The sequence below is a fragment of the Phascolarctos cinereus genome, unplaced genomic scaffold, assembly GCF_003287225.1.
Source record: "Phascolarctos cinereus isolate Bilbo 61053 unplaced genomic scaffold, phaCin_HiC Scaffold_5;HRSCAF=322, whole genome shotgun sequence".
Taxonomy (NCBI): Eukaryota; Metazoa; Chordata; class Mammalia; order Diprotodontia; family Phascolarctidae; genus Phascolarctos; species Phascolarctos cinereus.
This window is the reverse complement of record NW_027555958.1, coordinates 242,735,423-242,750,807: the sequence shown is the minus strand read 5'-3', so window position 1 is coordinate 242,750,807 and position 15,385 is coordinate 242,735,423. Positions and strand designations below refer to the sequence as shown.

The 15,385-nt window shown below is 39.5% G+C and overlaps 1 protein-coding gene across 13 annotated transcripts in view; it reads right to left on the bottom strand.

The window, feature by feature from the left end:
* ILRUN (inflammation and lipid regulator with UBA-like and NBR1-like domains) overlaps nt 1-15,385 on the bottom strand; it is a 101,085-nt gene that overhangs the window by 58,857 nt on the left and 26,843 nt on the right. For all 13 annotated transcript variants that reach the window (XR_013487056.1, XR_013487055.1, XR_013487057.1 and 10 more), the window contains one exon: nt 2,279-2,433. Coding sequence is in view for 9 of the 13 variants with exons in the window: in XM_078155411.1 (XP_078011537.1) it covers nt 2,279-2,433 (155 nt within the window). In the remaining 4 variants the exon portion in view is untranslated. The remainder of the gene's footprint in view (nt 1-2,278; nt 2,434-15,385) is intronic.

Genomic DNA, 15,385 nt, shown 5'->3' with positions numbered 1-15,385 from the left:
ACTCTGGGCAAGTCACTTAACCCCACTGCCCAGCCAAAAAAGAAAAAAAGAAAAGAAAAAAAACCTCAATCAAGCTGCCAAGCATCTATAAAGTACCTATTATGTGTCAGGCACTGTCCTAGGTGCTAAAACTAAAAGCTCATAGGAGCTCCAAAATTTTGAGCATAAGCCATTGGTTAAAATAAATGTCTCAATTTAATTTGGGAGGGGGAAAAAGTCTAATTTTTGAAAAAAGAAAAGTAAATGGCTTCTAAAAAGCTGCTCTCATAATAAAGAAAGTTGTCAAAGACAACTGAATTAGTTTTTGATTAGTTAACATAGTAAATCATCAATGCTATAAGGTTACTCAAGGCAGAAATGATGAGGACCCAAATGGCAGAACCATTGTGATATTGGAGATAGGGACCAGACTGGTGATTCTATTGACATAGGGAGTGTCCCCATAAAGAAATGTCCTCTATAAATGTAAGCAAACACCTTCACTTCCTACTTTTAAAAAAGTTGCCTGGGATACTGAGAAATTAAGTGACTTTGTCAGGGTCACAATTAGTACATGTCAGTGGGCAGCACTTGAACCCAGATCATCCTGATTAGGAGACCAGCTCTCTATCCAGTACCTTTCTAATATTATTAAATTCGAAACAAGTATGGAAATCAGCACAGACACAAAAGAAATTAGAGAGGTAACATTTAGTGGTTAGAGGGGCTAGTCTCTGAGTCACCAACATCTGGGTTCAAAGCTTTCATTTGACACTTATTGGCTATGTGGCCCTGGGCAAGTCACAGCCTCCCTCAGTCCCAGGGAACTCCCAAATTGTTGTGAAACAACAGTTACAGGTCAGCAGTGGCAGAAGGAGTTTCCTCAAAGGAAGCTGACAAAGAAATCAGAATGGGTAAAGAAAAAAAAAAGGACAAGAGTCTCAAGAAAATTACATAAATCTGACCCTCCCCTCTCCACATAAGCTACCATGTGCATTATAGCTGATGTATTATTCTAAAAAACAAGCACCACCTATAAAGCAGTATTAATTCAAGTTTCTTATTCATCAACTATACTGATCCCTCAAATCAAGACTATTTTCTAAAATATGTGAGAAATACTATACATGATGGTTAAGACAGATGAGTTCACTCTACTAGTCTTCTGGTTTTGCTTTTTCTTACCATTTTCCTTAATCAAAAAGACAAGCAAAAACTAAAGGAGGTCCCATTGTCATAATCTCTTTCTGGGTTTGTTCTGAGAGTCCAGAGTTTTGCTTCATCTCACATCAGATCATTTTCCTAGAATTGCATTACTGTCTTCTCCACAAGTTTCAATTAAATCTTGCCCTTCCTTTTAAGGAGCTTCATCTCACTCAGTGCTTCTCCAAGAGTCCTCATTAACTGGCTACTTACTTAGAGGCCACTTTACTAGGACTTCACTCATTCAAAGTACTTTCATTAGCTAACTGAGCAGGCACAAGATTTGAAGAAATAAAATCCCAATTCAAATTTAAAAAAAAAAAGGTCAGTAAAAAGAGATTTCTAGTAGTTAAATGGTACTTAGATTCACTATTAACAAATGGAGTACAATTAACATTCCTTAAAGTTAGGATGTTTCTACAAAGCAGCCCATTCAATACAATGAAATTTTGTTTTCCAACCCTATCTTCCTTCTTTACTGGTTATAGGCAAACTCCTAGAATTTTTGGTCCCTCTTCCACAGAGGTAAGACCATCCCTTGTCTTAAAATCACAGACAAGTACTCAGGCCCTAGTGAACAGTTTACAGAATTATCCTTGTAGTCCCAAATGACAAGAACTTTTAAAGGAATAGCTGTTAACTGACACTCCCAACCACCCAGTTTTCCTCAAAAAGACACCTTTTCTACTACACACTGGTAATAACCCTGAAGGTGAAGACTAATTAGAGCAGAACTAAAATGGGAAGCAGAAGCAGGTGAAGTCACTAGCACATACAAGGCTTCTCTTTCTTTTCCATTTCCTACATGAAAGTTCAAATGTTTATATGCTGCCAAGTCACAAGTGGTTGGGTGGAAGAGAGTAGGAGAAGACCTCGATTTCTTTTCCTAGTCAGGGACATTGATATTTTAAGGCACTGACCTTTGTTCATCATGGCAGTACAAGAAAATGCTGTACCATGTTTAAGAAGAAAAAAAACAAAGTTACACAATCATATAGCTCAAGTTAAAACATTTACCTCTTAATTTTTATTAAATTTTAGTTTAAGGAGAAACCAAAAGTTGTGGGCGAGGGAAACTCCCTGGCCACACATTTACCAGAGTTTTGTATCCGCCATGTTTTTGTAAATTGGGTGTCAGGAGGTATCGATTCCCCTTCTCCTATGGTAACATCCTCAACAAAGGACATAGAGGGCACGCTGATGTTTGGACTCTCAAAATCATAGTAGGCTCCAATAGCTGCTTGCAGGTTCCTGTAAATCAAGAGAGAATGCAACACACTTCAGTCCCAGTGAGGTAAAGCCTCCCTTAAGAGAACTAAATCTACCCTTTAGTAAACTTCAGTATTTCACTACCCAACCCAATGGTTTTTTCCTCAGAGTTTATGACAAATGCTCATACTCCTAGAATGTCTTCAACTCTCATAGCTATCACCAAGTAACAAAAGAAAAAGTACTCCCATAAAGAAAAGATTACCAAATACCAAGAAAAATAAGCAAAAGCATAGTTCATGAAGTCTCCACACTCATAAAGAGGCCCCAAGACAGGTGAGGTGTGGAGTCAAGAGACAGACAGACAGACTGAATGAGAGTCAGAAGCTGTCAATGTTTATTACTCTGGAATATGAAAAGAATAACTTTAAAATTCAAACTCCTTGAAAGCTCCATCATGTTACTACAAAGCAGCCAATACAGGATCCACAATTACATTAACACCAAAGGTTAAAAAATTATATAGACTGCCAAAAGAAAAAAAAAAGCTGATTTAAGTCATATTTATTACTATTCAAAAAAAATCAAAGAAATGTTGGTAATTACATTAGTGGCTTCATTTCTCATTCTACTACAACTAGTGGAATCAAGTTCCTTCAGCAAGCAACAATATCAACTGTTATCTTCTCAGCATAGCAGTTACACAGCATTAGCAGATACTCAAATTTGTAAACACAGCACACAGCCAATGGCAGCAAAAGTCACTAAAAGTTACTTAACAGGCACACCATTAACAATAAATTATTTCATACCACGATGCTCACTTGCAGCTGCAGATGTTTGTAGTTGCAGAGCTTTTATTTTCCTTACAATGGCCAGCTTGGTCAAACTTTATAAAATGAATGTCTCTAACATTAGCCAATTTTGACTAGCATTACAACAGTGACCACATATATACTAAACATAAAGCAGAGCAGGACTATTAAGTTTTAAAATAGATCCTATTTGCTATACCAGATAACAGTATAACTTAGGCACTAGTCTTCATGGCAATTTCCTATTTGATTGACAGTGATGTGTTTAATCAAAAGCAGCATGTAATCCACCCCCTACCTCCCACAAACTGGCATATGAGCACACCTGGAGATAGTCATATCTCGAAGCACAGATTTTGGAGCCAGTGAAACAGAGTAGGATAGAAAAATAGTGAGGGGAGCTACTGACCAACCTCTTTTCCATGGTGTCTATACCAAAATTTTCTCCTCAAGCTACTTATACCTTACCTTTTACCTTTCCACACCTCTTCAAATGATTTCACCTCATAAATCACTGAAAAAACTGAGGCCATCTGTCACCTATCCTCTCCTTCCAGAATCCCAAACTTCAAAACATCTCAACATCATCCCTCCCAATCTCTCATTCCCTTTGCTACAATCTCAGAGGATGAATAAAAAGCCCTTCTTTCCTCTTTTACTCATTCCTTTGATCTCATCCCCCTTTTTATTTCTTCTGGGAACTTGCCCCTTTTCTCTCCTCTATCTCTAATTTTCAACCTCACCTTATACACTGTACCCTTAACCTGCAATCTACAAACAGATCCAGATTTCTCTTTTCTTGAAAGAGCCTTCACCTGACCCTACCATCCCTCTCAAGCTATCTTAGTTTCTCATCTCTTTTTAATAGTCAAATTTTTTTTTCTTTTTGGTGAGGCAATTGGGGTTAAGTGACTTGACCAGAGTCACATAGCTAGTGAGCGTTATGTGTCTGAAGTCAAATTTGAACCCAGGTCCTCCTGAGTTCAGGGCTGGTGCTCTATCCACTGTGCCACCTAGCTGCCCCCATAAGTCAAATTCTTAAAAAAAACTGTTTAAAGACAAAACTCAGCTCAAGTGCTACTTTTTACATGAGGCTCTTTCCTCTGATTTGCTTTCTTCCCACAACCGCCCACGTCTTCATTCCTAGGACAGGTACCTTCATCCTTCTCCCCCCCCCCCCCCCGCCCCATCCCAGGTTCCTTCCATATGTTGTCTTTCCTCATTAAAATATAGGCTCCTTGAGGGCAGCAACCATCTCTCTGCTTTTATTCCCAATGCATGCACATTGCTGGCACTTAACATTTGTTGACCTGTTTGTTAATAAGACCTTTCCTGGTCTCCCAGCTGCCGGTGTCTGCTCCCAAAAATTACAAACACAAACTCTCTGTCTCTCTTCTCTCCTCTCCTCCAGTAGAATGTTAGATCCTTAGGGACAAAGGCTGATTTTTATCTGTATATCCCCCCCAGGTAATACAGGACAGTGTCTTATATACACATGGCAGGCACTTAATAAATACTTGATTGGTACACTCATTTCCACTATATCCTAATCCTTTCCCCAAGTATTTAACACAGTTGACCTCCCCTCCTCCTGAATACTCTCTTCTCCCTGAGTTCACAACAATGATCTGTTGTGGTTCTCTTCCTAACTGCCTGATACTTCTCAGTCTCCTCTACAGGGTCATCATTCTGCACTCCTCCACTCCAACACCTCCTATGAGTAGATAGATCCCTGGTCCTCTTCCTTATCTCTATGCTCTTTCTTGGTGATTTTATCAGTTCCCATGTATTCAATTATCACCTCTATATAAATGACACCCAAATCTACATATTCAGTTCTCATTTCTCTCTTGAGCTCCAGTTCCAGATCTCTATTTGTCTGCTAACACCTCCACCTGTCCTTATCCCACAGCCATCTAATGTTGAACATGTCTAAAACCAAACATACCTTTCTAAACCCAACCTGTCCCTAACTTCTTTGTTTCTGTTGAAGGCATCACCTTCCAGCCACTCAGGTCAACAATTTCAGTCATCCTTATTTCTTCACTCTTCTTCTTCCTCTCCCCCTCCCCCTACAGCCAATCAGTTAACGAATCTCAATCAATTCTATCTCACTGTATTTCTCCGATCTATCTTGTTCTCTCCTCTCACACCACAACTACCTTAGCTCTGACCCCATCACCACACATGGACTATTATAAAAGCATTCCCCTGCATCCAGTCTATCCCTACACCAATCATTCTAAAGACCACATCTGACCAAGTCATTCCACTACTCAAAAAGCTTTCAGTGGATCCTTGTTGCCTATAGAATACATTACCCACACCTCTATTTGGCACTAAAATCCTTCATGATCTGGTTCCAACCTACAGCCTAGTAACCATTACTCCCCATTCATACTCTCTGCACTCCAGACAAACTGGTCTATTTGTTGTTCCTTATTACCAAACATTTCATCATCCAGCTCTGAATATTTCATAAAATCCACTCCCCCTAGTCTGTCTTCGAATCCCCACAACCCTTTAAGGTTCAGCTCAAATGTCACTTATGTCAAGAGGCCTTTCCCAGTCTCCCTAGTTGTTAGTAAAAGTAACATACCTCCATCACATTGCATTTAGTTGGTAAATATCCTTCACTTATCCGTGAACATGTTACACTGTCCTGTCTCCCCACCTGCCAGCAGAATCTATGCTCTTTGGGAACAGTCTGTTACATTTTTTTATTTGTATCCCAGTGTATAATGCATAGTATACATATTTAATAAGTCTTGCCGATTTTTCAGTTTGCAATCATTTCTTTCAAGGTTTTTTTTGTTTTGTTTTATTTTAAAGGAAGCAATGCTTCCTGCTGTCAATACAATTGTTTCTTATTTCAATTCCCCAACAAGGAGCCTGAAGAACTGTTGTTTCCTTTCTGTTCCCCTGGCTGTAAAATATACTTTAAAGTAAAGAAGCTATTTATGCCCCCAGGCCTCCTGCCAATTCCCTTCTCTGTCTTGTGTCACATTTCACCACTTGGTCCCAACATGAAGATGAGACTCAGAGCACTGCAGAAAGTTAAAACGCTCTCCAGATGCAAGTTTAAAAACATATTCTTGCTACTCTGCCTAAACAGGTTTGTCCCCCACAATTTGCTCTCAAACAGCCAAAGCAAATGGTAATGCTTACAATGCAGGTGGCTGAGCCAAGCAAGGATTAAACAATTTTTTTAAAGATCAAACTGAAAATGAAAGTAGCAAAGCACAAGCCTGGCAGGAAGAAGGAGTAAGAATGACAAAGCAAATTTATTTAAGTTTAGAGTTGACAGAGGATTTTTAGCCCAAATTTAAAATTTCCTGGTAAGTTACAAAACTCCTCAGTGATTAAATCATCCATATTACAGTCTCAATGGACTAAGTAAGCAATGGTAGGAATAAACTCACTCAGGTTTCAATCCATAGACACCAACAGACAGACCTGCTGTGCATGCTCTTTCATATCTTGAACAACACATTCAGCTTACAGTTTAGTACAAAGGAAAGAACATTGGATTTAGTCAGAAGATCTGAATTCAAATATCACTTCTACCACTTATTATCATTATCTGTATGGCCATGGGCACGTCACTCAACATCTCTTGGCCTTGCTTTCCTCATCTGTAAAATGGGGGAGTGTTGGACTAGAAGGCCTATAAGGTCCCTTTTACCTTTGAACCTATGATCCTGTTGTACATAGCCACCAAAAAATTCGGCATCAAATAAAGTCAGCTGACATGATTAAGACTTCCCTTTACCACTCCCAAAGGCCTTGCAGTGTAAGTAACCCAGAACTCTGGACAGCAGGAAGGTCTGAACATCTAGAGTACTTCAGTACTTTCTGTTAAATATTGCTTTTTAGTTTTCTTCTGTTTTAGGGATGTGGAATCAGTTTTATTGAGACATCTGTCTATTCTTCTAAAAAATAACAAAAAACAGAGATCAATCTCCCGAATTTTGAGAAATACCTATAATCATCAACCTCCCTCCCACATAGGCAGCTTCCCATAGCCTAGGGTTTTGGGAAGGGGGGCAGAAGTCAGGCCCTGGATCTCACTGGTATGAAGAGTTTCCCTGGTTGCCCTCCACCAATGCAGTTGTGTAATTTAGAGCCTTCGAGACTCTGAGGGTCCCTGAAAGGTTAAGTGACTTGCCCAGGGTCACATAACCAGGATGCTTGAAAGCCTCAAGTGAACCCAGATCTTCCTGACTCTCAAGCCAGTTCTCTATACAACAACACACAGCCTTCCTAGATCCTAGGATAAAAACAAGTATTCACTGACAAGTTGCACAACACATATTCCCACTTTTATTAATAACTCAAGTTGATTTTTACTATGGACTATACTGATCATATGTTCCCTGATGTAATATAATGTTGTACCCTTGGCAGCCCATCTACTCAAAGGGCACAAAATTTATAACTCTTATTCCAAATATTTCAATTATATGAATCTCTGAAAGCTGAAGTGATGTGGAATACTGAAGAGTAAATTCTATAAACAGATTGCTTGTCAACCAGGTACAATGTCTTTCAGGTAGATGAATGAGAATGAATACATGCAAACTGCTGCAAATACAGAATGTATTTTTACAATACAAAATGGCACAAAATCTACAGCTCTAGAGAAGAGGCCATTTGTATCACATACATATATATTCAAGGAAATCTCCCAAAGACATTGTGTTAGAAAAGGGTAGAACTGGGGCAGCTAGGTGGCGCAGTGGATAGAGCTCCAGCCTTGGAGTCAGGAGGACCTGAGTTCAAATCTGGCCTCAGACACATGATACTCACTAGCTGTGTGACTTAACCCCAACTGCTACATATACACACACACACACACACACACACACACACACACACACACACACACACACACAGAACAGATCAGGGACAAAGACATTGTGAGAAGGTAAGTTAGGCAAGAACTATTACTGGGACCCCAATTTTGAATGAAAAAAAAATACCTTCTATTCTCTACACAAGCAGAATTTTTTTTAAAGCATGTCACATCTACTCACACAATTTTAAGTAGTAGATAATGAAACAATACTTCCACATTACTGGCAAAACCCAGATGATCCATGTTGCACTGCATTTTGCTATCTTCACTTAAAGTGCCAAGGCCTTATTGTTAATGGAACACCAAAAAAGATGGTCCTACAGGAACTTAACTGAACTTTAACTTTAACTGAAATAGCAATTAAAGGGAGGGCCAGAGGAGGAAAAAGCCCCTGCCCAGTCTTCCAATCTGCTTCAGAATGGGATGGGACTAACAATTTACTTGGACTAGAAAAAGGACTACAGGTGAAAAACAGGGCCCAGGGTTGAGAAAGAATAGGATGCTTGTGAAGTTCCTAAATGGGGCTACTATTCAATATGCAAAATCAAGAATGGAGAGGTTGTGAAAAGTTTGATTAAATGTCTAGTGTTCACACCAGAATTCTCATGACTTTTTTTTCTTCTTTTTTTGATGAGGCGATCAGGGTTAAGTGACTTGCCCAAGGTCACACAGCTAGTAAGTGTTAAGGTCTGAGGCTGGATTTGAACTCAGGTCCTCCTGACCCCAAGGCCAGAGCTTTATTCACTGCACCACCTAGCTGCCCCCTCATGACTCTTTATAGCCAAAATCATTTTCAAGAACTGTTAATTATATCACATTTCCTCTTCCTGGCTTTACACTGATCCTTTAATTTGATCAATTTCCAGGGCTTCCTCTTCCCCCCAGCTGAGTCTTTCAAAATAAAAGGTCAAAAGAGCATGTTTTGAGGCTATAGCTATTATTCAAGAACATCCTGTTAGAAATTATTGGTTCCTCATTACCAACTTTTAGCTAATACAAAAGATCAAACAGAACTGAGAGGCAGAAAAACTCAATTACAACACTGGCCCAAAATTCTTAATACAGCATTCTGCTTGGTTAAAAAAAAAACCAAAAAACCTTAGTTTTTAATGAATCAGATGTCAATTGCATTAAACAAGGATCAGACTTTGAAAACCGATGAGAAAACAAGTTGAGACATGTTTTGTAAGTCAGCTAGACTCAACTGTATCAGCTTTATTTCTTTATCCTAATGGCCATTTCCCATTTCTATTTCTCACAAATAAATTTTGAAAAGAAACAGAACATTTAATCTAAGACTCAGTCTAACATCTCCAGTTATGACAACTGAACTCTAAGCTTTAAAAGATTTCAAACCTCCCTTTGAATGGGATGTCCCAGTGAAGACTTTTCAGTGCAATTAAGGTAATGAGTTCAGAAGGTAGTGTGAGAAATGAACTCTCCAAGTGAAGGTTCCTCAAAGGGTCAAATAATTCTTGATTACTACTTTCAAAATCCTCCCCCACTCAGACCCTGTTTTTAAGCACTTAACAGAAAGAATAAGCCCTGCCCCACCCCCAACCTGAGCCGTTTGTCCTTGGCTTTGAACTTGTGCCTGGAATGTAAGTAAGCCCCACCTCCCCGGTAAGGGGATAGGAAGAACCTTTGAAGCTTAGAATGTAAGCCCACCCCCAGTTAAGGGGGTAAGGGACAGTGGTGGGTGGAGACTTGTTTTCATGGTGGGCGGAGATTTGCTTTTATAAGGCAGCCCCTGTTAGGCGGTGTCTGTCTGTCTGTCTGTCTGTCTGTCTGTCTGTCTGTCTGTATCTATCTCTCTCTATCTCTCTCTCTCTCTCTCTCTCTCTCTCTCTCTCTCTCTCTCTCTCTCTCTCCCCCCCCACGTGTATCAGAGGAGCAGACAGCCAACTCCCGAGAGTGTAATAAAGGTGACCTGTACTTTCCACTTTGAGAAGTCTCTGAGTTTAATTGGGTTGGGGTTGCTGTCCCACACACCTTTAATAATAACATCAACCAGATAAATATTCACTGAGTTCCTACTATCTGCAAAACACTTCATTCTTCCAACTCGCAAATCTCCCGGCTTAGGATCCAAGATTTAGAACTGGAAAGGACCTTAGAAGTTATTCTATCCAGACCTTTCATTGCACAGATGATGAGGAACCTGAGCACCAGCGAAGTAAAGTGATTTGTCTGAAGTCACATTACTAAGTAAAATGCCAGAACCACATATTGAAGCCAGCGTCCTGACTCCAAATCAAGGGCTCTTTCCACCTGTACCAGGCCATTATCTCCACTGCATTCTTTGGTGGAAACCATAGCCCCGTAGCAACTTTCTCTTATCACTAGAGGCTGGTGGTGCTGGTTCTTTCCGTGCTTAGACCTTCTCTCATCTCTGTTGTTAAATTACATTTAATCTATGCACCTCCTAACTGTCACACAATTCGGCAACAGAAATCTCCCCACATTAACACATAAACCCAGTCTGACTTGGGTTTTTCCCACTTAACCAAAGCTCTACTTGCCCGACTTTGCTGCTGCTTTCCATAACACTTTCTCAGTTTCTGTTGTTGTCTTGTGCCCATGGCTATTTCCAGCCCATTCATAACCAAAAATTTCCTGTATGCCAAATCTCTATCCCCTTTTCAAATCCTATTTTTTACCACCCAGAAGTGATATGGGCCAAGACTTTTTTAAAAATTACATTAATCAATATTTCATAGCAACAAAAATGGAGAATCATCATCTTAATAAGAACCAGCAATAAGGGGGGAAAAAAAGATGAGAGACACAAAAAAGGGAAGTCATTTAAGTCTGGCAGCTCTTGTGCTGATTTTTGCTTTTGTTTTATTTTTTTGTTTGTTTGTTTTCGTTTTTGCTAGGCAATGGGGTTAAGTGACTTACCCAGGGTCACACAGCTAGTAAGTGTTATGTGTCTGAGGCCAGATTTGAACTCAGGTCCTTCTGAATCCAAGGCCAGTGTTCTATCCACTGCTCCACCTAGCTGCCCCTTTGTTTTATTTTTTTAATGAAAGAATATGTCTGCTCATTCTTTTAAAGATAAAGGAACATAAGATTCTACTCCATAGGGGTAACAAGTATAAAAAAATCTATTTCCCTTCCATATTATGATCAGTTATTCAATTCCACAAACAATTAGTAAGTGCAAAGGCCAATTTAAAAAGGGAAAGACTGACAAAGATAGAAATACGCAAACCCTAACATACTCAAGAAAGATGGACTGAGAAATACAAATTCTCTTAAGATTTACATCTTCATATGATCTTACAGGAAACTGCCTTTTAAAAAAAAACTGAATGGGGTTAAAATTTCTGCAACTGTAGGAACACATGCAGAAGTCATCTACTTGTACTTGCCCTCAAGGCAAAATGAAATCAAAACTAGTGACACAATGGAGAGTGCTAGGTCTGGAATCAAGAAGACCCCAGTTCAAATCCAGCTTCAGACACCTTACTGGATGTATGAACTTTAGCATTAACTTCTTCCTCAGTTTCCTCATCTGTAAAAAGGAGAAAATAACAGCATTCACCTCCCAGAATTGTTGTGAGGATAAAATGAGGTATTTGTAAAATGCTTTGCAAATCTTAAACCAATTCCCTACCTACATTTTGTGTTTCAAATCCCAAGTGGCCATTTTTGAGGCAGCTAGTGGTGCAGTGGACAGAGTGCTGGGCATGGAGTCAAGAAGGCCTGAGTTCAAATCCAGACTCAGACACTTACTAGCTATGAGACCTACATGCACAAGTCATTTAACCTGCTTGCCTCAGTTTCCTCATCTGTAAAATGGGGATAATAACAGCACTTACCTCACAAGGTTGTTGTGAGGATCAAATGAGGTATTTGTACAACCAAAGCACCTGCCACACAGCAGGCACTGTACAGATGTCTATTCCATTCCCTAGAGATTCACTGTTCCCTGGCATATAAGCTTTACAGGGGGGAAAAAAGAATATACCTAGCAAAAGTTATCTAGTAGCACACAGTAGGCATCTAATAAAAAGTCTGACGCCAATGAAAACACATACCACTTGCTCCAACAAACTGCTCCACCATCATCCCTAATTCTCTTCTCTCGTCTTCAACATGGCCCTGTCTACTGGCTCCTCCTCTGCTTCCTACAAACAGGCTGAAGTCTCACCATTTCTTAAACCCTCACTAGATCCTACCATGGCCACCAGCTGTCATCTTACATGTCATCCCCTTCCCAGTTAAACTCCACGAAAAAGTCACCTGAACTGGATTACCCACTTCCTCTCCACTACTCTCTAATACACCTACAATCTGGCTTTTGACCTCATCACTCAACTAAAACTGCTCGTTCCAAAGACAGCAATGATCTCAAATGTCATATCTGATGACCTTTTCTCCTCAGTCCTCATCCTTCTTGACCCCTTTGCAGCATGTGAGACTGTTGCAGGGCAAAAATAAGTATTTATGTAGCACCTACTAGCCCAAGCACTGTGCTAAGTATTCTACAAATATTATCTCACTCAATCCTCACAACAACACTAAGAGATAGATGCTATCATCCACATTTTACAGTTGAGGAAACTGAGGTAAACGGACATTAATTGTCTCACCCAGGGTCACACAGCTACTAAGTGTCTGAGGCTAGAATTTGAACTCAAGTCCTAAGTGCTCTATCCTCTGTGCTACCTAGCTGCCTTTTAGATATTCCTGTCCTTTATCTCTCTTAGATACTTTCTTTTCTTACATCACTGTACTCTCCCAGTTCTGTCTTACCGTTCCATTTCTATATCATCTGCTAGCTCTTCATCCGTGCTTTACACACTGTGAGTGTCCCCCAAGGCTCTGTCTCTGGCCCTCTTCTCTTTTGCCGCTGTACTCTCTCCCTAGGTGATCTCATCACCTCCCCCATGTGTTTGAGTATCATCTCTACATTACATAGGTAATTCCTCCATCTATTTATGCAGTCCTAGTCTATTACTTGAGTTCCACATAGCAAACTGCCTACTATCCATATGAACCTGAATATCCCATAGACATCTCAACCTGAACAGAATTCCAACCAAAACAAAATTCATTACCTTTCTCCCCCAAAACCCACTCCTTTTCCACATTTCCCCATTACTATAAAGGGCATCACTATCCTTCCAATGGTCCAGCTTCACAATTTCAATGTCTTCCTCAGTTCTTTTGATCACCCTACATATCCAAATAGTGAAATCTTGTAATTTCTTTCCTCTTTTTCTTTTTTTCTTTGTGTGTGAGGCAATTGGGGTTAAGTGACTTGTCTAGGGTCACACAGCTAGTGTCAAGTGTCTGAGGCTGGATTTGAACTCAGGTCCTCCTGACTCCAGGGCAGGTGCTCTATTCACTGTACCACCTCAATGTCCCAATTTCTTTCCTTACAATATCTCTCACACGCATCTCCTTCTCTCCACTAACACAATCACAAACCCTAACTCTCAGCTAGCACTCATACCCTCTTCTCTGGACTACTGCAAGTCTCTTAATTAGATTTCTTGCCTCAAGTTTTCCCCCAACCCAATCTATCCTCTGACAAATGCCAAAGAAATTTTCCTAGGACAGGTATCTTACCACATCATCCCTCTAAACTCCAAAGGCTACCTCTAGAATCAAATACAAATTCTTATTTAGCATTTAAAGCCTTTCACAACTAGTCCCTTGCTATCTTTCCAAAATTTTTACACATCACTCCTTTCCATTAGCTCCACAGTCCAGCTATATTGGCCAACTTGTGTGTTTCTCACACATTTCATCTCTCATCTCTCTAGGTTGCTGTATATTTCTCAAGCTAGGAATGTTCTTCCCTTCTCACGTATGCCTCTTTGAATCTCTGGTTTCCTCTGAGATTCACATTAAACATCACCTCATACAGGAGGTTTTTCTCAATCCCCTCAGGCACTAGTGTCTTCCCTCTAAGGCTGACTTCCACTTGTTCTACATTTCTCTCATCCGTATCAATATATGTTGTCTCCTCCATTAGAATATAAACTCTTTAAGGGCACAAACTTTTTTTCACTTTTTTTCTATCCCTAGAACTTAGCACAATGCTTGGTAAATAAGCCCCTAACAAATGCTTGTTGGTTATTTATTTGAAATATTCAAATAAGGAAACAAGAAACACAATTTAAGTGAATGAACAGGCTGTCCACATAGAAACATTAACCTGACCCACCATCACCAACAGTAGGGCATATGCTTTGAGTATTTTTCAGTAGTAGCGATTAATTTGTATTCATCTACACATTTTTACTTTATCTTTACTCTGACTAGAACAAAATAAAATTCTCCAAGTCTAATGTCTAAGATCAAAGGAGGGAAGTGGAATACAGTCGAAGTGATGCTCCATTGGGGATCCAGCCCACTAATAAAGCCTTAACAGCATTAACTAACTACGCAAACAATTACACACATACACAGTAAAAACATTATTAATTTTTTATTTTGCTAGGCAACGGGGTTAAGTGACTTGCCCAAGGTCACACAGCTAGTGTTATATGTCTGGGTCTGGATTTGAACCCAGGTCCTCCTGACTTCAAGGCCTGAGCTCTATCCACTGTGCCACCTAGCTGTCTCTAAAAAAATTATTAATAAAAAGAACTAAGTCAGGTGATGGGCTGAAGAACTAGAAAGACCACCTAAAAGAAGTATCCTGGAAAATGACAGAGCAGAAAGATGTAGTATAGCATGTAAAACAAGGAGCACGAAAAATATTTCCAAGCATTTTTTTATCTAAAAAAAGAATAAGAAATTTGAAATATAAATACAAGAGTAAAGTGAAACCTAGAAAAACAAATTTATGTGAACAGTTAGAAGGGACTATATGAGGGTGTAGTACTAACATTCTAATGGGAAAGAAGAAACAAGTTTCCTCAGAAGTCTTCAAAGAATACTTGAGAGAATTAAATAAGAAAAACTGTCACAGAGATGGATTAAGTCTATGTTAGGAGTTTTAAGAAGGAAAAGAAAAGGAAGGGTGAAAGGAGGAATACTGAGGAGTAGAAAGAGGAAAGAAGGGACAGACTTGTTATTCCTCATCACTGGGGAAATCACATGAACATAAAGGAAAGGGAAGGGAGCAGCATCAGAAACCGTCCCCCAAATGAAACAGACAAAGAATAATTGAAATGGATAAAGATAATTTGGTGTAGAAATAAATCAAACTCCCCAGGGAAATAGCAGGACTTGGTGGGGGGAGACTATTAAGAGAAAGGACAATACTGAGGAGAGAACAGCCACAAACAAAACAAATTTCCTGGTTCTAAAGGAAATTTAAAAAGGAAATTTGATATATGAATACAATGGAATATTATTA